Source organism: Pantherophis guttatus, chromosome 5, assembly GCF_059756535.1.
Source record: "Pantherophis guttatus breed Tessera chromosome 5, ASM5975653v1, whole genome shotgun sequence".
Taxonomy (NCBI): Eukaryota; Metazoa; Chordata; class Lepidosauria; order Squamata; family Colubridae; genus Pantherophis; species Pantherophis guttatus.
The window spans coordinates 4827634-4853851 of NC_142067.1; the positions used below are offsets into that span (position 1 = coordinate 4827634).

Consider the following 26218-nt stretch of genomic DNA (forward strand, 5'->3'; position numbering starts at 1 on the left):
ATTTAAAAATTGGCGTTTACTGCCCAAAGAGCAGGCAAATAGGTCAGGTCCCAACAATGTAGAATTAATATGGTGTCTCTCTATGCACGCAATGAATAGGTTTTCACCTTTTGCCCATCCATGCTGGGATCTAAGGAATCTACTACTTTGTTAGGAGGGGGGGGGGGTTTCCACCCATAGGCAAAACATTCCCCAGACCAGCGGTCACCAACAGGTGGTCTGTGGACCACTGGTCGTCCACGAGAAATTTTTGGTGGTCTGCAGAAAAATCATTTGCATTTTATATATTGCACTAAATCAGGGGTCCTCAAACTACGGCCCCTGGGACGGATACGTGCAATGAACGTTTGTGTTGCTGCTGAGAGTCTCCCCCTTCGGGGTCTTTTTGTGTGGGTCGGAGGGGGGCAGAAATTCCAACTTGGGGTCTGCTTCGGCCTCCTGGCGTGGGGCTTTGGGCAAAGGCTGGAGGGAAGTGCCGCTGGTGGCAAAGAGCCGGAGGGTCTTGTTCCAGTGGGACAGCATCGTGGCCTGTAATTGGCCGACCATCTCAGCCCGCTGAGCCTCCAGGCGCCGGTACCTGGCCTTGCACTCCTGCAGGTCTTCCCTCTGCTTGGAAAGCCTATGCTCCTAGTCCTCAGTGAGGTGCTTCTACTGAGCCGCCTCCTCGGTCAGATCCAATTTGAACTGAGCTCTTTTGCCGACTCTTTCTCGTGGTGGCTGCTTAGCTCCAACAACTGCTTCCTGTTGGGGCCCTAAGGAGCCCGGCCAGGGTGGTGAGGAGTGGCTGGGAGGGGCGAGTAGAGGCTGGCAAGGTGCCCCTCGACATGAGTGACATCGAGTTGGCCACACCCACCCAACCACATGACCACCTAGCTACGCCCACCCAGCCGGTCATTAGGCAGATCATATTAGTGGTCTGCGGGATTTAAAATTAGGAATTTATTGGTCCCTGAGGTCCAAAAGATTGGTGACCCCTGCCCCAGACCCAGAATTGTCGTCAATCATCCAAGTCACATACTTAGCTTGACAGACCCATCCATTCCCAGCAAAATGTTGTCACTTTTGATGTCTCGATGTATCACTTGGTTGCAGTGAAGGAATTCCAATGCTTGAAGGCACTAGGAGGAAACAGCAAGCACAGATGTGGGTCGGTGGGAGTATGTGTGTGTCTATGGGAGTATCTACGCATTTCCCAATAACTAACACACACCTAAGGATGCAGGGATCAGAAAGGTAGGGGTGATATAATGGTATGTGAGAATAACCTTGGGAGACAGAGCAAAGAGGCAGGGAAGAGGAGCACTTCCTATTAATGGACCTTTACAATAAACAGAATTAAAAGTATCTCTGAAAGGATGATTCGGAGGGAGGGAGGGAGAAAAGGCAAGAAGGAAGGAAGGAGGGAGGGAGGGAGGAAAGAAGGAAGGAAGGAGAGCTAAGGATAAAAAGGAGGGAGGGAGGAGAGGGATGGATGGATGGATAGATGGATGAGAGGGAGGGAAGGAAGATGAATAGAGAGGGAAGGAGTGTGGGGAAGGAAGGAGAGAGTGGGTGGATGATTAGACAGAAGAAATGGAGGAAAGAAGGGAAGAAGGAAGGACGGAAGGAAGGAAGGAAAAAGAAAGAGAAAAAAGAAAGAAAGAAAGAAAGAAGGAAGGAAGGAAGGAAGGAAGGAAGGAAGGAAGGAAGGAAGGAAGGAAGGAAGGAAGGAAGGAGAGCTAAGGATAAAAGGGAGGGAGGGTGGAGAGGGATGGATGGATGCCTGGATGAGGGAGGAAGGAAGGAAGATGAAAAGAGAGGGAAGGAGTAGGGAAGGAAGGAGAGAGTGGGTGGTTGAGTAGACAGAAGAAATGGAGGAAGGAAAGAAGGGAAGAAGGAAGAAAGGAAGGACGGAAGGAAAAAGAAAGAAAGAAAGAAGGAAGGAAAGAAGGAAGGAAGGAAGGAAGGAAGGAAGGAAGGAAGGAAGGAAGGAAGGAAGGAAGGAAGGAAGGAAGGAGAGCTAAGAATAAAAGGGAGGGAGGGTGGAGAGGGATGGATGGATGCCTGGATGAGGGAGGAAGGAAGGAAGATGAATAGAGAAGGAAAGAGTGGGGAAGGAAGGAGACAGTGGGTGGATGAGTAGACAGAAGAAATGGAGGAAGGAAGGAAGGAAGGAAGGAAGGAAGGAAGGAAGGAAGGAAGGAAGGAAGGAAGGAAGGAAGGAAGGATCGACGTGCTATATAGTTCAACCTGGCCTACTTTCAGGGCAGAAACCTCTGAATATCTCCTTGAATTTTTAAATAACTTTTCCAGTCCATTCCAAGCTCTGCCACTGTTGGAGGCACGGAGGAATCTGGGAAGGAAATTTCTCTGAAACCACGATCCAAAAGGACCCAGGTTATCTATAGTCATCCTTAAAATCCTTACCTCACGGCACACCGCAGCTATCTGTCCTTCATCCATGCAGGTCTCGGTTACCACGTCTGTCAACGAACCGCCAGCCAAATACTCCATGACAACCCACAGCTCATCTCCCACAAGGTAACTGCAGCGAACGGAAGAAACGGCAGGAGTCAACATCGGCCAGCCAAAACACACAAACACACACCTATTGCCAAACCGACATATGGAGCAACGTTTAAAAATAGAGCACGCTGGCAACGTGGGCCACCAAGTTAAAGCCACAAAACCACGTCGTAAACAAAAAAACAAGTGATCAAATCTGGGTTTTGATTTCCAGTTAGAGATGACGTTTTCCAGAAGACTCCAGAGAAAATCTTAATTTTAAATCTGCTTTTCCTATTCCAGAGTTGGCCAAATTCTCCTTTTGTAGAGTCACTTTTGAAGGGGACCTTGGGGAACAAGGTCTCAGCAGAAGAGGATAATTGTAGCTCAGGGTCGAACCGGGAGGTCCTTGGTGCTCTCTCAGCTGGGTTGTTTTCTGGCTGACGTTTCATGACCCAACACTCCACACTGGATGTTGTGGCTCTGTTGCCTGAGCCTGGGCTATCGACAGATGCAGACTCTGAGAGTGAGGGAGAGGAGTTGGCAAGGCCTCCCTCTCCAGGACCCTCCTCTCTGGCAATGCCTCCGGAGGACACCGAAGGCCAAGAGATAGGCCCAGAGCCAAGCACGTCCCCGCAGCCACAGGTGGACAGCGACAAAGGAGATAAGTGCTGGCTGGACCCTCGGCAGCGGCGCAGGGAGAAGCGTGCGCAGCAGAGGGGAAGGCGTGCCAGAGATTAGCTGAGTCACTGAACCACACCCCACAGGGTATAAATGTGGGTGTGGTGGCCGGTTCAGTTTGTGACGAGCAAAAACTAGAAATAATCCATGATCTCTGCGTTACTGGACTTCTGCCTGCCTTGTCGGACTGCATTTGGACTAATCCTTGTATTGTTGAAACTTTGCCTGCTTTATCGGAATGCTTGTAGTCTAATCTTTGTTTTGTGTGAGTAAAGTCTGAATTGGCAGTTAGCCACTGGGTTGCTACCAGCTTTATCTTCAAAGATTTTGTCGTGTGGCTTATTAACTCCGGGCCATCTGTGGGGGTGCGTGTGTGGGACGGGGACAGAACACTGGGTAGCACAGATGATGTTTCCTAGCTGGGTCATGAAATGTCGGCCAGAAAACAACCAAGCTCAGAGAGCACCAGGACTCCAGAACAAAGTCAGTCCTGCGTAAGCATCTTGAAGAACAAGATCTCAATGATCCCACTTTGGCAGAAAAATCTAGAAGCAAGCAGTTCCATTGATTAATTGTTCTCCTCAGGAAATTCCTCCTTAGTTATAGAATATAGAATATCAGGGTTAGAAGGGATCTTGGAGGTCTTCTAGCCCAACCCTCTATATAGGAGACCCTATATACCATTTCAGACAAATGGTTGTCCAATCTCTTATTAAAAACTTCCAGTGTTGGAGAATTCACAATTTCTGGAGGCAAGTCCTTCCACAGATTAATTATTCTCACTGTCAGGAAATTTCTCCTTAGTTCTAAGTTGCTTCTCTCCTTGATTAGTTTCCACCCATTGCTTCTTGTCCTGCCCTCAGGTGTTTTGGAGAACAGCTTGACTCCCTCTTCTTTGGGGCAGCCCCTGAGATATTGGAAGACTGCTATCATGTCTCCCCTGATCCTTCTTTTTGATAAACTATACCGACAAATGTCTATTCAATCTCTTCAAAACCTCCAGTGATGGTGCACCTGAGGTAACTCTTTCCACTGAATCATTGCTCTCACTGTCAAGAAATTTCTCCTCAGTTCTAGGTTGCTTCTCTCCTTGATGAGTTTCCACCCATTGCTTCTTGTCCTGCCCTCAGGTGTTTTGGAGAATAGTTTGACTCCCTCTTCTTCGTGGCAGCCCCTGAGATATTGGAAGACTGCTATCATGTCTCCCCTAGTCCTTCTTTTTGTTAAACTATACCGACAAATGTCTATTCAATCTCTTCAAAACCTCCAGTGATGGTGCACCTGAGGTAACTCTTTCCACTGAATCATTGTTCTCACTGTCAAGAAATTTCTCCTTAATTCTAAGTTGCTTCTCTCCTTGATGAGTTTCCACCCGTTGCTTCTTGTCCTGCCCTTAGGTGCTTTGGAGAATAGGTTGACCCTCTCTTCTTTATGGCAGCCCCTCAAATTTTGGAAGACTGTTATGATGTCCCCCCTGATCCTCCTCTTCATCAGAGTTGACAATCCATAGGAGACCATGTTCTACAGCCAAGCAGAGAAGTTTGAAGAAGGATTACGGAGACCTAATTCTCACCCCTCGTCATAAATTGCCAGAGGTCTCACTTCGCTCACTTCTGAGCATGTCATTCACAGGTTTCATCTCACCTCCAGACGTCCCTCACCCTTCTTTCTCCTCACAAAATGCTTGAAGGTCACACTTGCCTCATTTCTCATCTCACCTACCTCATATTTCCCATCAAGGGAAATTCAGAGGTCATAACTTTCTTATTTCAAATTCTTGCCATAAATTCCATAGGTTAGAAACATAGAAAATGGAACGGCAGAAAAAGACCAGCGGTCTATCGAGTTTGCCCCTTGAGTTTGTTTGTTTAAATTTATTTATTTTTATTTAAAATTTATTTTTAATAAATAAATATTTATTTTTTAATAAATAAAAATATTTATTTTTATTTATTTAAATTTATTTATTATTTTTAATTATTTACAGGTAATCCTTGATTTACAACACTTCGTTTAGTGACCAAAGTTACAACACCATTGAAAAAAGAGACTTATGACCATTTTTCACACTTATGACCGTTGCAGCATCCCCACGGTCAGGTGATCAAAATTCGGACACTTGGTCACCGATTCATGTTTATGACGGTTGCTGTGTCCCCAGGGTCATGGGACCTCCTTGTTATGTGACCTCCTGACAAGCAAAGCCAATAGGAAAGCCAGATTCATTTAACAACTTGTTACTCACTTAACAACCGCAGTGGTTCAGAAAAGCTTGCAAATAGGGCAAAGCTTAATAAATGTCTCGCTTAGCAGCATAATTTTGGGCTCAACTGTGGTCGTAAGTCGAGGATTACCTGTAGTTCAAGGCGTTGTGATAAAATCCCTTATTTGCAATTGCTACTCAATCTCCGAATAAGCCGGTTTGAGTTACTACATGTTACTAACGGAACTGCACTGATTCGCTTAACAACTGTGGCAAGAAAGGTCACACAATGGGGCAAAACTCACTTAATAACTGTCTCGCTTAGCAACAGAAATGTTACGCTCAATTTTGGTTCGTTAACTGATAAACATGACCCAGTTGCCAAAGTATCTAAATATAGATATTTCTCCCTTTTTTGTAAGCAGTCCAGGATTATTTTAGAGTTGATCAGAGAAATGTGTTTTAGTTCTTAATCGCTTGATAGATTTAAAGCCATTAAATGAATGAATAAAATGGCTCCCCATGTATTTCATAATTAAGAATTATAGCTCTCTGAGAGATGTTTTGGCTACTGCCTAACAACACCATGGCAACAGATACTGTACCCCGAGCCACTCGCAAGCATCTGTTTTTTTAAAAAGGATTCAAAGAAAAGATTGAATTCCACAAATAAATATAAAAACAAGGAGAGGAAGAAGCAAACAGAGGGAAGGAAAAACCAAAGGGAGAATATTTTAAGCTCAACCATCCGAACGCATCTTTTCCTCACCATCACTTTCACAGTGGAATCAATCTGTTTGACTTTTATTTTTTCCCGGGACAGGAAAAAAACAACAGATTTGGCACAGCAGGGAAATCCATAAAGAGGGCCAAGATAATACAGAATTACATAAATTAAAAACTGGTCAGCCTCTTTTTCACCGGTGTTATTTTTAAAGAGGTTTTCTTTTTAAGGGAGGCACAAAATGGATCTCGAAGCAGAGCTTTCAGAGAAAATGCATTCAACAAGTTTAATAAGAGATAAAAATTGAAGTATATACTGAAAAAGTGGGGTTTTTACCGAAGCACCAAAACACGTGGATATACACTATGTACTCAGCATGCTAAAAATAATGTTTTACTTCGGTGTAAAGGCGGCCAGTTTGGTATAAAGATGAAAGTGCTGGCCTACAGTCAACCAGCCAGATTTCAGGCTTAAGACAGAACTAGAACTCACCGCTTCCAAAGTCACCCAGTCAGTTTATATGCCTAAAGCAGGATTAGAACTCACTGCCTCCAGGTTTCTAGCCCGATTCCTTGCTTAACCCCCTACAGCAAACTGGCTCTGTTCTCACAGATCTTGTGGCAGGGAGTTGGTGGAGCCTTACGGGCGAGTTCTTTGGTTATTTTGGAGATAGGTGCCCTTCAAATGACACCTGTCAATCATTCGATCAAGATTGCCACCTAATCTCCTGATTATCAAAAGGCCTCCGTGCAATTCGGTCTGAGGGGGGGGTCCTTGGTGTTCTCTGAGCTTGGTTGTTTTCTTGCAGACATTTCATTACCCAGCTAGGTAACATCTTCAGTGCTAGTAGGAAGTGGGATGTGCGGAGAAGAGGAGGAGGAGGAGGAGGAGGAGGAGGAGGAGGAGGAGGAGGAGGAGGAGGAGGAGGAGGAGGAGGAGGAGGAGGAAGACTGTGGGGTCCTTAGAGCTCTCTGAACTTGGTTGTTTTCTTACACACCTTTCATTACTCAACTAGGTAACATCATCAGTGCTAGAAGGAGTGTTGTTTGCGGAGAGGAGGAGGAGGAGGAGGAGGAGGAGGACGACGACGACTCCTTGGCACTCTCTTGGTTGTTTCCATGCAGACATTTCATCACCAAGACGACTCCCACCAAGGCAAGTGTATAAAAAAACAAACCCCACTCCCTTCTAGCACTGATGATGTTCCCTAGTTGGGTCACGAAACGTCTGCAAGAAAACCACCAAGTTCAGAGGGCATCAAGGAGCCCTCATTTCAACCCTGAGCGACCAATATCCTCCTTTATTGATACCATTCGTTCTATCCAATGATAAACCGATCAACTGAATTCAGATCAAAGGCCATCAGTGTGGCAACTTCAGGGATGAGGCCCAGTTCCATCCATCCAACTTCTCTTCTCCCATCACCGCGTCACCTCAGCTCCCTTGTTTTATATCATGGTTTTTAAGGGAAAATGAGGGGCAAACATTTTGGTCTTTTCACCTCACACTCCCAGTCAAGAAACAACACAGATGTCAGTCAAAGCGGCTGCGTAAAACGAGACGCCCTGCGTCATATCTTAATTACAGCTACCTGTCCAGGTAGTTGACAATGTTGGGGTTCTTGTTTTCCCTCATGACGAGAATCTCATTGATAATCAGCTCTTTCTTAGGCTGCTGCTGCAAATTCATCTGTTTGATGGCAACCTGGATTTTGGAAGGGGGGAAAAAAAAAGGAAGCCATAAATTTGGTTGAAAGAGTCACAATTCTAATGGCGGGAGAAGATATTAGAAATACAGACAGTCCTCGATTTACAACCATAATGGAGCCTGACCATTATGGTGGTACGTTATGGCGGTCGTTAAGAGAAGCGTCCATGGGATCACCTCACGTAATGGCCGCAATCTCTGCTCTCCCCGTTGCTGTCATTAAATGAATGCATGGGTTAAGTGTGGGGTCCATGGGATCACCTCACTTAATGGCCATAATTTCTGCTCTCCCCACTGCTGTCATTAAATGAATGTCCATGGGATCACCTCACTTAATGGCCATAATCTTTGCTCTCCCCGTTGCTGTCATTTAAATGAATGCATGGGTTAAGTGTGACTTTCTTGGGATTGCCTCACTTTATGGCCATAATCTCTGCTCTCCCCATTGCGGTCATTAAATGAATGCATGGGATAAGTGTGGTGTCCATGAGATCACCTCACTTTATGGTCATAATCTCTGCTCTCCCTATTGAGGTCATTAAATGAATGCATGGGATAAGTGTGGTGTCCATGAGATCACCTCACTTAATGGCCATAATCTCTGCACTCGTCACTGCTGTCACTAAACGACCACATGGGTTGTTAAGCAAGATGTCCATGCAATCATCTCATTTAATGACCATAATTCCTGTTCTCCCCATTGCTGTCATTAAGTGACTGCATGGATTGTAAGCATGAGGTCTTCTCATGCTTACAAGGGCTTTCAGGGCAATGGCTGTCCAGTCTCTCCTTAAAAACCTCCTGTGAAGGAGCACCCACAACTTCTGGTGGCAAGTAGTTCCACTGGTTAATTGTTCTCATTGTCAGGAAATTTCTCCTTAGTTCCAGGTTGCTTTTCTCTTTGATGAGTTTCCATCCACTGTTTCTACTTCCAGGTGTTTGGACAACAGGTTGACCCCCTCTTCTCTATGACAGCCCCTCAAATATTGGAAGGCTGCTATCATGTCACCCCTAGTCCTCCTTTTCATTCAACTAGACATACCCAATTCCAGCAACTGTTCTTCATACGTTTTAGCCTCCAGTTCCCCTCTGTTTCCACCCCACCTCACACCTGCCAGAGCCTTTACCTCTTGTGCCGTTGCTACATCCATTGCGGTGTAAACCGTACCCGAAGCCCTGAAACACAAAACAGAGAAGACAAATCTGTTTAAAACAGCTTCAATTACCGTATATAAGCATTGATAAACCTTTTCAGGATGATCCGACACTCCATTTTTAATCAAAATATTAAGTAAAATGCGCCACCCGTGGATGCCGGCTCTCACAATTTTCATATGTTTTAATTTTCACAATTGGCTTATGTGTGGGTAATCCACAGATGATCCATTTTTTCATTTTTCGTATTTTAGTTCAAGGCTCAGCTTATCCGCAGATGGGCTCCTACACAAGTATATACGGGATGCACCGATGTTTTACAAAACCGTATATATCCGTAGATAAGCCCATCTGTGGATGCTCAATTTGGGGGCTACAGATAGGCCTCAACTTACAACTACAATTCAGCCCCCAATTTTTGTCTCTAAGAAAGGAAGTTCTTTCTGCCCCATTTTACAACCTTTTTTGCCACAGTTGTTAAGTGAACCACTGCAGTTGTTTAGTTAGTAACCCGGTTATTAAATGAATCTGGTTTCCCCATTGACTGTGTTTGTCAGAAGGTCACAAAATATGATCGCATGATCCTGCGACACTGCAACCGTCTTAAATATGAGTTGCCAAGCATGACATGGCCACAGAGATGCTGCAATGGTCATAAGTGTGAGAAACGGTCATTGGTTACTTTTTTCAGTGCTGTTGTAACTTGGAATGGTCACTAAACAAACCATTGTAAATCGAAGTCTACCTGTAGCTTGCCAGTATTTCTTTGTTTTGACTTCCAAAGGTTGACTTCCCTTAAGTTTGTTCCATGAACTCCTTTCTCATCCTTGCTTTTTGGTTTAAATGGAGACAAACAGCCAGTTTGGTGCAGCTGTTAAGATGCTGGCCTAAAAACCAGGAGATGGTGAATTCTAGACCTGCTTTAGGCGTGAAAGCCAGCTGGGTGACTTTGGGCCAATCACCAGGAGACTGTGAATTCTAGTCCCGCCTTAGGCATGAAAACCACCTGGGTGACTCTGGGCCAATCACCATGAGATGGTGAGTTCTAGTCCCGCCTTAAGCAAGAAAGTCTGCTGGGTGACTTTGAGCCAATCACCAGGAGACGGTGAATTCTAGTCCCGCCTTAGGCAGGAAAACCACCTGGATGACTTTGTGCCAATTACCAGGAGACAGTGAATTCTAGTCCCACCTTAAGCAAGAAAGTCTGCTGGGTGACTTTGGGCCAATCACCAGGAGACGGTGAATTCTAGTCCTGCCTTAGGCAGGAAAACCACCTGGATGACTTTGTGCCAATTACCAGGAGACAGTGAATTCTAGTCCCACCTTAAGCAAGAAAGTCTGCTGGGTGACTTTGGGCCAATCACCAGGAGACGGTGAATTCTAGTCCCGCCTTAGGCAGGAAAACCACCTAGATGACTTTGAGCCAATCACTAGGATATTGTGAATTCTAGTCCTGCCTTTGGCATGTAAACCACCTGGGTGACTTTGCACCAATCACCAGGAGACGGTGAATTCTAGTCCCGCCTTAGATATGAAAGTCAGCTGGGAGATTTTGGGCCAATCACCAGGAGTCGGTGAGTTCTAGTCTTGCCTTAGACATGAAAAGCAGCCAAGTGACTCTGGGCCGATCACCAGGAGATGGTGAGTTCTAGTTCTAATTTCCTCCTGAAAACCAGCTGGGTGACTTTGGGTCAGTCCCTCTCTCTCAGCCCAATCGATCTCACAGGCTTGTTACAGGAGGAAGGAGGACTATTAGGCATGTTCTCTGCCTCAAGTTATTTATAAACTAATAAAAGGCAAGATAAAACTCTAATAAATAATATGTTCAGCAGTTTGCAGATGGACTTCTAGGGATCGAAATAAGCTCACTGCAATCGAAACTGCCATTTTCCCCCGCTCCATTTCAACTCTTCCTTCTTTATTTTCCTTCCTCACCAACCCCCATAGGTTTATTCGCAGCATTTGTGAGAATTGTGCGGCCGTGTGACAAGGGACAATAAAACTGGCTGCATGACAAAATCTGATTCCCACCTGCTGGAGGCCTTTGTCTCGGTGACCTAACTGCCTATTCGCCCATGGAAATCGGTTCTTGGCAAGCGGGAAAACCCTTGAAACCGATTACGGGTGCTATTATGTGCAGATTCCAAAGATCGGCTCCCCAAATCCCACAGAAACAGCCACTTGGAACAATACAAAAATTATGGAAGAAAAAATCTCCATGGTTTCACTCGTCTGAGGCAGCAAATTTCTGCCACATTGTAAAACATGTGTCCACATTTGTAAAAATACAGGAAATTGACCCATAAAATGCGTCAATTTCCAAGCGTCTGAATTCTGATCACATGATCATGGGGATGCCACCATGTAAAAAACGGTCATAAGTCATCTTTTTCTGTGCCGTTGTAGCTTCGGTCACTAAATGAACTGTTGTAAGTCGAGGACTACTTGTACCGAAGAAGCAGCCGCTCCCAATTAAATACTTACCCTTGTCCAATCTTCTCAAAACTGGTATATTTCTTCTTGGGATCCCCAATGCTTACGATACCTCCTTTTAAAGCAAAAAAGCAAAAAAAAAATGAAATCAAATTTTAATTCTGCAGTTTAAGCTTTTTGGTACTTGCAGACATCCATTCCTTGGAAATACAGTTAGTTTTCCAGGTTAAAAACTTGTCAGAGTTTGTTGCAAAAAACAAATCCAGAAGCACACATAGATAAACTAATGCAGCAGGATTCATTAACTTCATATATATTATATATATATTATATATATATTATATATATTCATTATATTCACAATACATGAAGTAAATTTACAATACCAACAGCAGATTCACAGTTTCCTTTCAGCAGAGCAGAGAGCATGCACAGACTGGTTTCAGTTTCAATTCTCTGCACAGACTCAGAAGCTGCAGACTAAGACATGTCCTTGGCTCCAGTCTGTCTAAGCTCCCAATTGGCTGACTTAGCTATGCCTATTCATTGGCTGACCTTGTTACCATGTCTTCCCAGTTATGGATATTCTGACAAAATTTAGGAAGGAAAAGAATTGAAAGTTCAAATCATGGGACTACGACTTCAGTACGTTTTCAGTGTTGATATTTCTCCTTTTTAGTGCAAAGTGATCAATGCAGAAACTCACTGGTATTATATTACAGATCGATCAATTTCCTTCATTTTAAACAATATTCTATAGTAGAATAATATTACATAAGTATGGATGGGGAACTTCCAGACAAATCTCCTATGTAAAAAATCCCTATTCAAAGCATTGCCTCTCAAAATATAAGAAAAATATAAGTATTCCATCCTCCTTCGTTTCATCTAAGAATTTGAATCTTCTGCTAGAAATTGTTCTGATGGTTAAAAGTGTTCCTGACCTATTTATTACAGGTAGTCCTCGATTTATGACCACAATTGAGCCCCAACATTGATAAGCGAGACAGTGGTCAAGAAAATTTTGCTCCATTTTATGACCTTCCTTGCCACAGTTGCTAAGTGAATCATGGCAGCTGTCAGGTTATTCACACCGTGGTTAAAATCCCCATTGCCTTTGCTTGTCAAAAGGGGAATCACGTAACCTTGAGACACTACAACTGTCATAAATATGAGTCAGTGGCCAAGCGTTTGAAATTTGATCACGTGACCCTGGGGATGCCGCAACGGTCATAAGTTTGAAAAAAACGTACATATGTCACTGTTTTCAAGGCCATTGTAAATTTGAATCCAAATCCCAGGAGGTCCTTCGTAACAGTTGCTAAGTGGATTGTCGTAAATAGAGGACTACCTGTACTCAAGGGTGGGCTTCAAAACTTTTAGCAAAGGGTTCTCTGCCTGGTTGCTGGGTGGGCGTGGCCATAGTGGGCGTGGCCTAGTCTGCCCCCTACACCACGGCAGGGAGGGGGGGCGTTTTTGCCCTCCCCAGGCTCCGGAGGCTTTACTTGAGCCTCCAGGAGGACGATAATGGCCTCCCCAGGCTCTGGAGGCCCTCTGGAGGCCGGGAACAAACTTCCGATAGGCCCGTTTTTCGCCCTCCCCGAGCCTCCGTCGTGCGCCCTGCACTTACCTGCATCCAAAATGGGCCGCGTGGGGACTCCTGGGAGGGGTGGGGTGGGGCGGGGTCAGCCAGGAGTGGGATTTGGGGGTTCTCCGAACTGCACAGAATCTTAGCTAGAGGTTCTCCCGAACCCTTGCGAACTCCCAGGAGCCCATCCCTGCCTGTACTACAAGTTGAGTCTCCATAATATCGTTTTTAGCCTTGACAATCCCACTTAACACATTCCATCTATTTAGAGAAGCAAAGCATCACACATCACAGCACAAACCGGCACTCGGAGACACTTCTGAAGGCCTTCAAACACCGATTGTGTGAAAGTTTGCACTTTGCACCGGGGAAATGGCTTAACACAAAACAGGAGGCGAGAAATATTTTTGTCTGCGATCACAATTAAAAGACTGCACACACACACACACCCCAATACAATACAATGCAGGTAGTCCTCGGTGTACAACCGTTAGTTTAGTGACCATCCAAAGTTAAAACAGCACTGAAGAAAGTGAATTGTGACTCTTTTTCACACTTACGACCGTTGCAATCCGCACGGCCGTACAATCAAAATTCAGACACTTAGCAACCGACTCATATTTATGACAGCTGGGGTCAACGCAATCCCCTTTTATGACCTTCTGACACGCACAAGTCAATGGGGAAGCCAGATTCACTTAACAACCATATGACTCACTTAACAACTGCAACGATTCATTAAACAACGGTGGCAAGAAAGGTCACCAAAAGAGGCAAAACTCCCTTAACCCATGTCTCGCTTAGCCACAGAAATACTGGCCTCAACTGTGGTCGTAAATCGAGGACTACCTGTAAAAGCCCATCGAACCTTCGGCATTCCGATTCAAAACCAATCTTACTTAATTTTTCCAGGATTTCTTCATCGGTCATTTTAGGCTTTTTCTTCTGTTTCTCGGCATTTCTCGCCAGCGTATCGGGGGGCGTGATGCTGTTTTCGGAAGGGGAGTTGATGGGGGAGGTGGTCACATCCCTGGTTGGGGCTGGCGGAAGAGGTTCGATCACGGAGCGGGTGTAAATCTGTATTTTTGGGAAGGAGAGAGAGAAAAACAGGCATAAAAAAATGAGAGAAAGATCATGGAGAAATTTCTGGGATCCACCAATGCCCTCAAAAGGTGATCCTACTTATGAAACAGCAAAACCAAGTGCTAAAAAGGGAATTTTCAGCCATTGTTTATCATTGGTACCAAGTGAAGCTTCCAGCAACAGTAGCAGTCTACCTTCAGTAGCTGGGACTGCTGAAAAACAACGAGGTTTACTGCTACTTCTATCTTAAAAGTATGTATTATTATTATTATTATATTCTTAACCCCAGTATAGGTAGTCCTCAACTTACGACATTTGATTTAGTGAGCGTTTGAAGTTACAACGGCACTGAAAGAAGTGACTTTCACACTTACGACCGTGGCAGAATCCCCACGATTACGTCTTCAAAATTTGGATGCTTGGCAACTGACTCGTATTTATGACGGTTGCAGTGTCCCGGGGTTACGTGATCCCCTTTTGAGATCATGTGATAAGCAAATAGGAAGACAGATTCACTTAACAACCATAGTTCCTAACTGAACAACCGCAGCCATGTAGCAAGAAAGGTCGTAAAATGGGGCAAAATTCACTTAGTAACTGTCTTGCTCAGGAGCGGAAATTTTGGGCTCAATTGTAGTCATAAATCAAGGAAAACCAACCGTTGCTAAGTGAGTTGCACAGCTGTGTGAATCTGATTTCTCCAGACTTTGCTTGTTAGAAGGCCACAAAAGGGGATCACTGCAACCGTCATAAATACGAGTCAGTTGCTAAGTGTTTGAATTTTGATCATGTGACCACGGGAATGCTGCAAAGTGTGAAAAACGGTCATAAGTCACTTTTTTCAGGGCCGGCATAACTTCAAACGGTCACAAATGAATTGTTGTAAGTCGAGGACTACAGGTAGTCCTCAATGTACGGCCACAATTGAGTCCAAAATTAATGTTGCTAAGTGGGACATTTCTTAAGTGAGTTTTTCCTCAATTTTATGACCTTCCTTGCCACGGTTGTTAAGTGAATCACTGCAGTTATTAAATTAGTAACACCGTTGTTAAGTGAATCTGGCTCCCCCCCCCATTGACTCTGCTTGTTGGAAGATCACAAAAGGGGATCACGTGACCCCGGGACACTACAACCGTCATAAATATGAGTCAGTTTCCAAGCATCCGAATGTAACTCACATGACCGTACGGAACGCTGCAACGGTCATAAGTGTGAAACATGGTCATAAGTCACTTTTCAGTGCCGTAGTAACTTCAGACGGTCACTAAGCGAACTGTTGTATGTTGAGGATTACCTGTATTTGTACAAACCCGTTTACAAAACAGTTACTCCTATGGAGAAGAACCACTCACCGATTTTGTGTGTTCGGGCCGAGGGGCGATGATCGGCGGAGGGAGAGCTTCATCATCATCATCCTCATCTTCCGACACAGAGGGCACCGCTGGGGTTTCCGACACGGCCTTTACATTCTGTGTGGAAATAACACACAATTTAATTATTTCTTATGTTATTAGATCATAGTTTTTGCTCGGAACCTGAAGGAAACGTGCAGACATTTTTCACAAAATGGCCGCCCACAACAACCTTGAATGGCTGAGGACGGACGAGGCTCCCCGTCCAGCAATTCCACCCCTTAGGCCGGACTGCCATTTTCTGCCAAAAGAAAAAAATGTGCTTTATAGGTAGTCCTTGCTTTACGACCACCACGGAAACTTCTGTTGCTAAGGGAGGCAGTCGTTATGTGAATCACAATTTGATGACCTTTTTAGCCATGGGGGAAGCCTGACTCACTTAACAACCGTGTGACTAAAGGAACAACTGCAGTGCTTCGCTTAACAACTGTGGCAAGAAAGGTTGCAAAATGGAGCAAAATTCACAAACGTCTCACTTAGCAACAGAAATGATGGACATAAGTTGAGGACTACCTGTAATTGGTCCTGGATCAAAAATCCACGTTTGTTTCTTAATAGCATCTCTTATGAAGCAAAATGGAGCCAAATTCACCTCACAAACGTCTCACTTAGCAACAGAAATGGTGGTCATAAGTTGAGGACTACCTGTAATTGGTCCTGGGATCAAAAATCCACGTTTGTTTCTTAATAGCATCTCTTATGAAGCAAAATAGAGCCAAATTCACCTCACAAATGTCTCACTTAGCAACAGAAATGATGGTCATAAGTTGAGGACTACCTGTAACTGGCCCTGGATCAAAATAAGTGATCAAAATATTCCTAATTAAGTGTAATAAATCCATTTCCCAATAATCATTACAGGTAGTCCTCGACTTACAATTCATTTAGTGACCGTTCAAATTTGCAACGGCACTGAAAGGAATAACTTATGACCATTTTTCACAGTTACGGCCATTGCAGCATCCCCCTGGTTGTCTGAAATCCGAACGCTTGGCCACTGACTCATATTTATGATGGTCGTAGTGACCCATCACACGATCCCCTTTTGCGTCCTCCTGACAAGCAAAGCCAACAGGGAAAGCCAGATTCACTTAACAACCCGTGTCGCCAACATTACAACTGCAGCGATTCCCTTAACAGCGGTGGCAAGGACGGTCATGTAAAAAGGGACAAACTCCACTTAAGAAATGTTTTTGCTTAGGAACAGAAACGCTGGGCTGAGTTGTAGTCGTAAGCCAAGATTTAGCTGTATTTTAAAGAGGAAGTGGAATGAGGAAGGTTATGGATTGGAGCAAAAATATTTTTTTTTTGCAGATTTTTTGTTGTTGTTAGCAACAGGGAAAGTCATTAGGCAACAGAGGGATTCAATCAAGATCAAGGGAGGTACTAATACCACTCTATAAAGCCTTAGTAAGGCTACACCTAGAGTCCTGCATCCAGTTTTGGTCACCACACTATAAAAAAGGATGTTGAGACTCTAGAAAAAGTGCAGAGAAGAGCAACCAGGATGATGAGGGGACTGGAGGCTCAAACATATGATGAACGGTTGCAGGAACTGGGCATGGCTAGTCTAGTGAAGAAAAGGACCAAGGAAGACATGAGAGCATCTTCCAATATTTGAGGGGCTGCCACAGAGAGGAGGAAGGGGGTCAAGCTATTCTCCAAAGCACCTGAAGGCCAGACAAGGAACAATGGATGGAAACTGAACAAGGAGACATTCAACCTGGAAATAAGGAAGAATTTCCTGACAGTGAGAACAATCAACCCATGGAACAGAAGTTGCCTTCAGAAGTTGTGGGAGCTTCATCACTGGAGGCTTTCAATAAGAGACTGGACTGCAATTTGTCAGAAATGGTGTAAGGGCTCCTGTTTGGGTGGGGGGTTGGACTAGATGACCCACAAGGTCCCTTCCAACTCTGTAAATCTATAATCACATCAAGGACTTTCAGCATGGCAAATTCCCTCTGCCAAACTAACAAAGGATGCCTTGAACCAAGCAGCCAAGCCAACAATATTTATTGCTGCTTATTAAAACACTAGCTGAGCACAAGTTTTTTTTAAAAAAAATTCCTTTGTTCAAGATGTGCATCCATTCACCTGCTGAGTAATGAATATGTCAGGGTGGTTTTATAAGCAACCGATAACATTTCCATCATTGGGGTCAGGAAAAAAAAAAAAAGAATAATTGATAGCAGGGATTTCAAGACAAGGTATTTCAGAGTGGTCCTTGAGTTACGACCACAATTCAGCCCCAAAATTTCGTTTGCTAAGCCAGACGAATGGTTAAATGAATTCCTAAACAAGATGGTTGTTAAGTGAGCTTCGCACCATTTCACTATCTTTCTTGCCACAGTCCTTAAGTGAAATCACTGAAGTTCTTAAGTTAATGACATGGTCGTTAAGTGAATCTGGCTCTGGTAATTTTGATCAGTCGTTAAGTGAAGACTACCTGTAATTTGGATTAAAGCTGAGGAGAGGCAGAAGATAAAGGGGACTTCCTTAGAAAATATCAACCAGGTTTATCCCTGCTTAGCTTGCCATCCAGAAAAGAACAGCCGGGTGGAGCCCTTGACTCCAAAAACATGAGGGCTAGAAACTTGACTTCGGTTTGAAGCAATTAAGGAGGACAATCTGAAAAATGAACTGTTGTAAAACGAGGAAAGTAAACTTGAATTATTTCTATTAACAATCATACAAGGAACAGGTGAAGTACAGGTAATCCTCATTTTTGAGGTGATTTATGACCGTTTTTCACACTTACGACTGATACAGATCACGTTTCCCCAAGGTCACGTGATCAAAATTCTCGGGAATTTGGTGTCGGCAAAAAGATTGGGATTGTGTTTATATAATACAATAGACCCTGTTTTTTGTTTTGTCCTTCTTATTCATCTCATTATTCCGGGGCTGAAGGATGGGGATAAACATTAAAACAGCAGAAATTGAGTTAACCAGAAAAATACGATTCTCGCAGGTTTTCTTAAAGACGTCGTTGGCAACTTGGAAGAGAACAGATTACCATGGCTTTCTTTCCCAGCCAAGAAATTCACATGAAATGGCCTGAAACTGACATTTCTGGTTTAGATGTGAGACAGGGCGTTCGCACGATCGACAATCCTGAGAACAGGATGCCAAGCTATCCTCGTCAATCTATCTATCACTTTTTCTCTCTATGTGTGAAAACGGCCACTCGGAAAAACTAGCTCTTTTGAAAATAAACTCCAAAAATAAATTCCAAGTTATTTGCTTGGAAGTGAGAGAATTAAGATTCATCTGAATGTGTTAAAATGCACAATGCCAGCTTTTTTTTTTTTACCTGTTATTTGGAAAAGGCTGGGTTTTAAAAATAGCTCATTTCACAAACATGTTTATTGGGTGCTTGACGATTTAGTGGGTTTGTTTTTAAAAAATTGCATCAATAAAATAAGTTCAGATCCGAGGCGTTATTTTTAGTCAGATTTCTCATTTCATGCCTCCTTGTTTTCTACCTATACATGTGTTTAAAGGGAAAGTAAACTTGAGTTATTTCTATTAATAATCATACAAGGAACAGGTGAAGCACAGGTAATCCTCGTTTTACAACAGTTCATTTAGTGACCATTCAAAGTTCTACCAAGTTCTACCAAGAGCCTTGGTAGTACAGTGGTCTAAAGCACCCTGTTATTAAGACCAGCTGCCTGCAATTACTGCAGGTTCAAATCTTGCCAAGGCTCAAGGTTGACTCAGCCTTCCATCCTTTCTAAGGTAGGTAAATTGAGGACCCAGTTTGTGGGGGCAATAAGCTGACTTTGTATAAATATACGAAGGATGAAGGCTATTGCTTAACGCATTGTAAGCCGCCCCGAGTCTCCGGAGAAGGGCGGCATATAAATCAAATTAAAAAAGTAAGTTACAACGGCACTGGAAAAAAGTGATTTAGGACCGTTTTTCACACTTACGACCGTTGCAGGATCCCCAGGGTCAGGTGATCAAAATCCAGATGCTTGGCAACTGGCATGTACTTATGACAGTTGCTGTGTCATAAGTCAAAGGATAACTTTTTGGAACCTTCTGTCAAGCAAACTCAACGGGGAAGCCAGATTCAGTTAAGAACCGTGTTGCTAACTTAACTGCAGCAACAGTGGCAAAAAAGGTCATGAAATGGGGAGAAAACTCACTTGACAAATGTTTCACTTAACAACATAAACTTTGGCCTCAATTATGATCATATGTCAAGGACTGCCTAGACTTGCAAAGCTTTATATTTTGGGTTTCAGGCCAATATTTAGCGACAGAAAAACCCTGGCACTTAATGCCTATATTCACACAGCAAGCAAACAAAGTTAGATAAAAGCTTAAATGTTGCACACGCTCCTTCCATAAACTGCTAAATCTCTGTTTATCTGTGTTTAACCTTTAACTCTGCTAAATGACACATCATAGGACAACAATTTTTGAACCAAGATACTTCAAACGGGCTCACTTAGAGAATGCATCCAAAATCCAGAACCCTCGAGTCCTGTGGAATTAAAATTTGGCAAAATTTTATGCCAAAACAGCGTTTGATGGGATAATAAAAAATGTCAAAGAGGATTAGGGGACTGGAGGCTAAAACAGATGAAGAACGGTTGCAGGAACTGGGAATGGCTACTTTAATGAAAATAAGGACTAGGGGTGGCTTGAGAGCAAACTTCCAATAGCTGAGGGGCTGCCCCAAAGAAGAGGGGGTCAGCCTATTCTCCAAAGCTCCTGAAGGCAGGAGAAGAAGCAATGGATGGAAACTAATCAAGGAGAGAGAGAGAGAGAGAGAGAGAGAGAGAGAGAGAGAGAGAGAGGGAAGGAAGGAAGGAAGGAAGAAGGGAGGGAGGAGAGATAAGGATGAAAGAGGGGGAGGGAGGAGAGGGATGGATGGATGAGAGGGAGGGAAGGAGTGTGGGGAAGGAAGGAGAGAATGGGTGGATACGTAGACAGAAGAAATGGAGGAAGGAAGGAAGGAAAGAGAAAGAGAGGGAGGGAGAGGGAGAGAGAGAGAGAGAAAGAAAGAAAGAAAGAAAAAAAGAAAGAAAGAAAGACGGAGGGAAGAGAGATAAGGATGAAAGGGAGAGAGGGAGGAGGGAGGGAGGGATGGATGGATGGATGGATGGATGAGAGGGAGGGAAGGAAGGAAGATGAATAGAGAGGGAAGGAGGGTGGGGAAAGGAAGGAGAGAGTGGGTGGATGGATAGACCGAAGAAATGGAGGAAGGAAGGAAGGAAAGAGAAAGAGAGGGAGGGAGAGGGAGAGAGAAAGAAAGAAAGAAAGAAAGAGGGAGGGATGGAGGGAGGGAGGAGAGATAAGGATGAAAGGGAGGGAGGGAAGAGAGGTATGGATGGATGGATGAGAGGGAGGGAAGGAAGGAAGATGAATAGAGAAGGAAGGAGTGTGGGGAAGGAAAGACAGTGGGTGGATGGGTAGACAAGAAATGGAGGAAGGAAGGAAGGAAGGAAAGAGAAAGAAAGAGGGAGGGAGGGAGAGAAAGAAAGAAAGAAAGAAAGAAAGAAAGAAAGAAAGAAAGAAAGAAAGAAAGAAAGAAAGAAAGAAAGAAAGAAAGAAAAGAAAGATTTCAGTTCTTGCCTCCAGAAGTTGTGGATGCTGCATCACTGGAGGTTTTTAAGAAGCGATTGCTCATGGATGAACTCCATTTGTCTGAATGGAGCTGCTCACGGGAGTGCAGCTTCACACGCGTGTGCTTGCCCATCACTCGTGTAGCCTGGTTTCAAACAGGCCGCAGTCTGGGAGAGGGCCAGGGCCCGGGGGATTGGGGACCCCTCCTCTACCAACCAGGAAATGTGCCACCATCTTAATTTACTGCATCTTCCCAGCCTCAAGACCCACCATTAGCATTCAAGGATAAAGGCATTTTACGGAAGGCTCCTCCAGGGTCCTTATGGATCTAGCATGGCCTGAAGGAAGAGATGGAGGCTGGGCCTTGAAGATGCTCAAGTAGTCTTGATGTCACCCCCATATTAGGTACTCATTATTTGGTAATTACCCCCACAAACCCAAGCCCTTTGGTTCCCCATTTCCCCTTACCACACATTCAACTGGGAGGGCCTTCAGAGGGGATCCTTGATTCTCTCCGGGCTTGGGTGTTTTCTTGCAGTCGTTTCATCACCCAAACTAGGTAGTCACTAGCACTGATGATGTTACCTAGTTGGGTCATGAAATGTCTCCAACAAAACATCCAAGCTCAGAGAGCATCAAGGACTCCACAGTCTCCTCCTCCTCTTCCTCTTCCTCCTCCTCCTCCCATTCTCCCTCTCCACAAACCCTCCTCCCTTCTAACACTGATGACATAACCTAGTTGGGTAATGAAATGTCTCCAATAAAACATCCGAGCTTAGAGAGCACCAAGGACTCCACAGACTCCTCCTCCCTCCTCCTTCGCAATCCCCACTCCCTTCTAGCACTGATGACAATACCTAGTTGGGTCATGAAACGTCTCCAGCAAAACATCCGAGCTCAGAGAGCACCAAGGACTCCACAGATTCCTCCTCCCTCCTCCTTTCGCAATCCCCACTCCCTTCTAGCACTGATGACAATACCTAGTTGGGTCATGAAATGTCTCCAACAAAACATCCAAGCTCAGAGAGCACCAAGGACTCCAGTCTCCTCCTCCTCTTCCTATTCTCCCTCTCCACAAACCCTCCTCCCTTCTAGCACTGATGACATAACCTAGTTGGGTCATGAAATGTCTCCAACAAAACATCTGAGCTCAGAGAGCACCAAGGACTCCACAGATTCCTCCTCCCTCCTCCTTCGCAATCCCCATTCCCTTCTAGCACTGATGACAATACCTAGTTGGGTCATGAAATGTCTCCAACAAAACATCCGAGCTCAGAGAGCATCAAGGACTCCACAGTCTCCCCATTCTCCTTTTCCACAATCCCCACTCCCTTCTAGCACTGATAACATAACCTAGTTCGGTAGTGAAACGTCTGCCAGAAAACAATCCCTAACCCTAACCCACTGGCCCACCGCTCGTGCAACTTGAGCTATGCGTGCTTGCTCCGGCCAGCCGCTCATACGGCCCAATTCCGAATAGGCCCCCGCCCGATAGTGGGCCGTGGCCCCGTGGCTCAGGGCTGCAAGTTTACATCGAAATGAGTACACGAGTGTCACGCTGTTGCAGGACACACCTTTTGCGCAGGCATGCCACATCGGAAGGCATGCGCAAAAGGTGTGCATCAGGACAATCCTGGGACCGCTTTTCAATCTTGCTTCCCTTGCATATATGCCCATCCCATAATAGACAGCTGCCTGTAAATATGCTGTCATAACCCAGTCAGCAAAATTGGATAATAGCTCTCCATTAAGTGTAATCAATCCGAAAGGGTCTTCCAGAAACAATCTATCGTGATTGCATGGTACTTAATAGCTAAATTTACTATTATGGCTCTTGAGCAATATCCTTAAAGACGATGCATTTTAATAAAGGCAGATCTTAAAACCACTCATGGCCAAGCAATCAAGCTTCTTTCGATAAATACAAGGTGCAGGAGACGTGAATTTTACTTCAAGTAGTCCTCGACTTACGACCGTAATTGAGCCTGGAATTATAGTCATAAGATGTGTCGGGTGTTAAGTGAGTAGTACGGTGGCCTAGAGGTGGAGCTCTCACCTCACAATCAGGAGGCAGTGAGTTCGATCCTAGGTAGAGGCAGATATTTCTCTCTCTGGGCACAATGAGAATATATCTGCTGAATAAAACTCCGCATTGGCAACAAGAAGGGCATCCGGCCAGTAAAATCTCTGTTAGCTCCATTTAGTTGCCCAGACTCCACCCGGCAATTGTAGTTGATTAGTTTCCATCTGTTGCTTCTTCCTTTTTTTTTCTTCATACCCTTTATCTCCTTGTCCTGTGTAATATTTCTATTTAATTCTTCCAGCGTCAATATAAATAATAATGGAGACAGAGGACATCCTTGTCTTGTGCCTTTCATTATGTTGACCTTTTCAGTCATGTCTCCATTTACCATCACCTTTGCAGTTTGTTTATAATATATTGTCTTAATCATATTTTTTTTTAATTTGATTTATATGCCGCCCTTCTCCAGAGACTCAGGGCGGCTTACAATGCACTAAGCAATAGCCTTCATACTTTTGTATATTTATACAAAGTCAGCTTATTGCCCCCACAACTGGGTCCTCAATTTACCTACCTTAGAAAGGATGGAAGGCTGAGTCAACCTTGAGCCTTGGTGAGATTTGAACCTGCAGTAATTGCAGGCAGCTGGTGTTAATAACAGGGTGTTTTAGACCACTGTACTATCAAGGCTCCTTTATATTAATAAATCTCTCCCCAAAGTCCATAACTTTTAGTTGCGTCAACATAAACATCCAATTCACATTATCGAATGCCTTCTGTGCATCTAGGAAAATCAACACCATTCGCCTCTCCGAGTGCACTTCACAGTATTCCAGTGTATTCAAAATTATTCTCATATTGTCTTTAATTTGCAACAGATAAAAAACTATAGGCTGATATCCCAGTTGAATGCGGATTATAAAATATTTACTTCAATAACGGCAGAAAGATTGAAGAGATTGTTAAATCAATTTATACACACCAGACCAAACTGGTTTCTTATCAATCTGTTGCTTCTTGTCCTCAGGTGCTTTGGTGAATAGCCTGACTCCATCCTCCCTTCTTTAGATATTGGAATATTATAAATATCCAAATATATCTATAACTGTTCTTTGGAAAAATCAATGTATTTGCCCAGAGTCTCCATAACCTCAAAGCTGATCGGATGTGAAAGCTGTTGACAGCGGAAGTAACAATTCCCCGTGGGTTTACGCACATCATATTTTACAAAGAATTTAATATTTGGATCTCTAAGGCACCAAAATGTGACTCACCAGAGTATTTGAGGAGTTATAATCTTCTGCAGATTTATCTGGAAGAAAAACAGATTCTCGTCAGATAATTAGGCATGCCAGAGACCACTCAAATCAAACCAGCAAAAAAGGGAAACGTTAAAACAGGAATTTAATCATTCAGATGCACATCTAATTGTATGCTTGTGGAAGACTCCGATACTCATAGTTTGCCATGCCGAAGAGTGGTCCTGACATCATATCTATATCACTTGGGATTCACGGCTTTGCTAGAGGTAAGGCAGAAGAATGAAGAAGCTTAGAATGACAAAATAACAGAGTTGAAAGGGACTTCGAAGGTCTTCTAGTCCAACCCTCTGCTCAACCAATCTCCTCCTGAAAACCTCCAGTGATGAAGCACCCACAGCTTCTGGTGGCAAGTTGTTCCACTGATTAATTGTTCTCACTGTCAGGAAATTTCTCCTCAGTTCTAGGTTGCTTCTCTCCTTGATCAGTTTCCACCCGTTGCTTCTTGTCCTGCCCTCAGGTGCTTTGGAGAACAGCTTGACTCCCTCTTCTTTGGGGCAGCCCCTCAAATATTGGAAGACTGTTATCATGTCACCCCTAGTCCTTCTTTTCATTAAACTAGACATTCCCAGTTTGTGCAACCGTTCTTCATACATTTTAGCCTACAGTCCCTTAATCATCTTTGTTGCTCTTCTCTTCACCGTTTCCAGAGTCTCAACATCCTTTTTATATTGCGGTGACCAAAAAACTAGATGCAGTATTCTAAATTTGGCCTTACAGTATCTTTAGTCTGTACAGGTGTTAAATCGTGCAGTGAATGATCTATCTATCTGCATCTAAGATACTGTCTTTTTAATTTAATTTAAAGATACTGCCTTTATACTTTTTAATATTATACTTTAATAAAAGTATTTTTATTCAGGTATTTTGAATTCAGCCCTTCAGACAATTGTTGCTCAATTGTCCCAAACATTAATCAGTTCTTTGTTTTGTTTTTTTAATCAAAATATCAAATCAATGCGTGACAGGGTGGATAAAAATCAATGATTTTTTAAAAAAAATTAAAAAAAATCAGATTTTAAAAAATTTAAATCGGATTTTTTTTTATTTAAATTGATTTTTTTTTTTATCGAATTTATTTTAATAAAAAACTTTTGGGGTAAAAATCTATCGTAAGATAGTTTTCTATTTAAGATACATAAATAATTTAGTTTATTCAGCATGAAATGGAGCTGAGTTATGTCGCAGAAGGCTGTATATTCTGCAACACTGGAACTATCGGTGAGTCAACAGCGGGTCAAAGGAGTAGCAGAGATGACGGTTGCTCTTTAAAAATTATGATTTAAATCGAGTTGATTTAAATCAAGCCTTTTTACTAGTGATTTAAATCATGATTTAAATTGTAATTTAAATCAACTCGATTTAAATCAAATCCACCCTGATGCGTGAACAGAGTGGCACCTGAGTGTCATACATTCTGATACAAATAAAACTAATCAAGTTAATCATAATCCTTATGTTCAATACGCTTATATTTCTAATAATAATGCATACTTAATAGTTATAATCTATCGTTGTTCCATTATTCCACATTTTCTCTTATTACTTTCATTTTATGATGTAACAAAGTATATACGCCAGTGATGGCTAACCTTTTTGCCATCGTGTGCCAAAAGTTGGGGTCGTACGGGGGGGGGGGGTCACATGGGCACATGCTCACACCCAAAATTCAATGCCCCCCCGCGCATGCGCACCTGACCACCCTCCCATGCTCCCCCTCCGGTTTTGGCACGTGATGGCCCGGTAGGCCCGTTTTTCACCCTCTTCAGGCTCCAGAGGCTTTCTTGGAGCCTGGGGAGGGCAAAAACAGCCTCCCCCTGCCC

The 26218-nt window shown here is 43.7% G+C and overlaps 1 protein-coding gene across 1 annotated transcript in view; it reads right to left on the reverse strand.

Annotated features, from left to right (window-relative positions):
* Positions 1-26218, reverse strand: part of PAK1 (p21 (RAC1) activated kinase 1) — a 69900-nt gene that overhangs the window by 7482 nt on the left and 36200 nt on the right. Inside the window, exons 5-12 of the mRNA XM_060684777.2 lie at positions 24351-24388; positions 15411-15527; positions 13875-14052; positions 11439-11502; positions 8927-8975; positions 7684-7796; positions 2407-2524; positions 1019-1118 (exon numbers count right to left, since the gene is read on the reverse strand). Coding sequence (XP_060540760.1) covers positions 1019-1118; positions 2407-2524; positions 7684-7796; positions 8927-8975; positions 11439-11502; positions 13875-14052; positions 15411-15527; positions 24351-24388 — 777 coding nt within the window. The remainder of the gene's footprint in view (positions 1-1018; positions 1119-2406; positions 2525-7683; positions 7797-8926; positions 8976-11438; positions 11503-13874; positions 14053-15410; positions 15528-24350; positions 24389-26218) is intronic.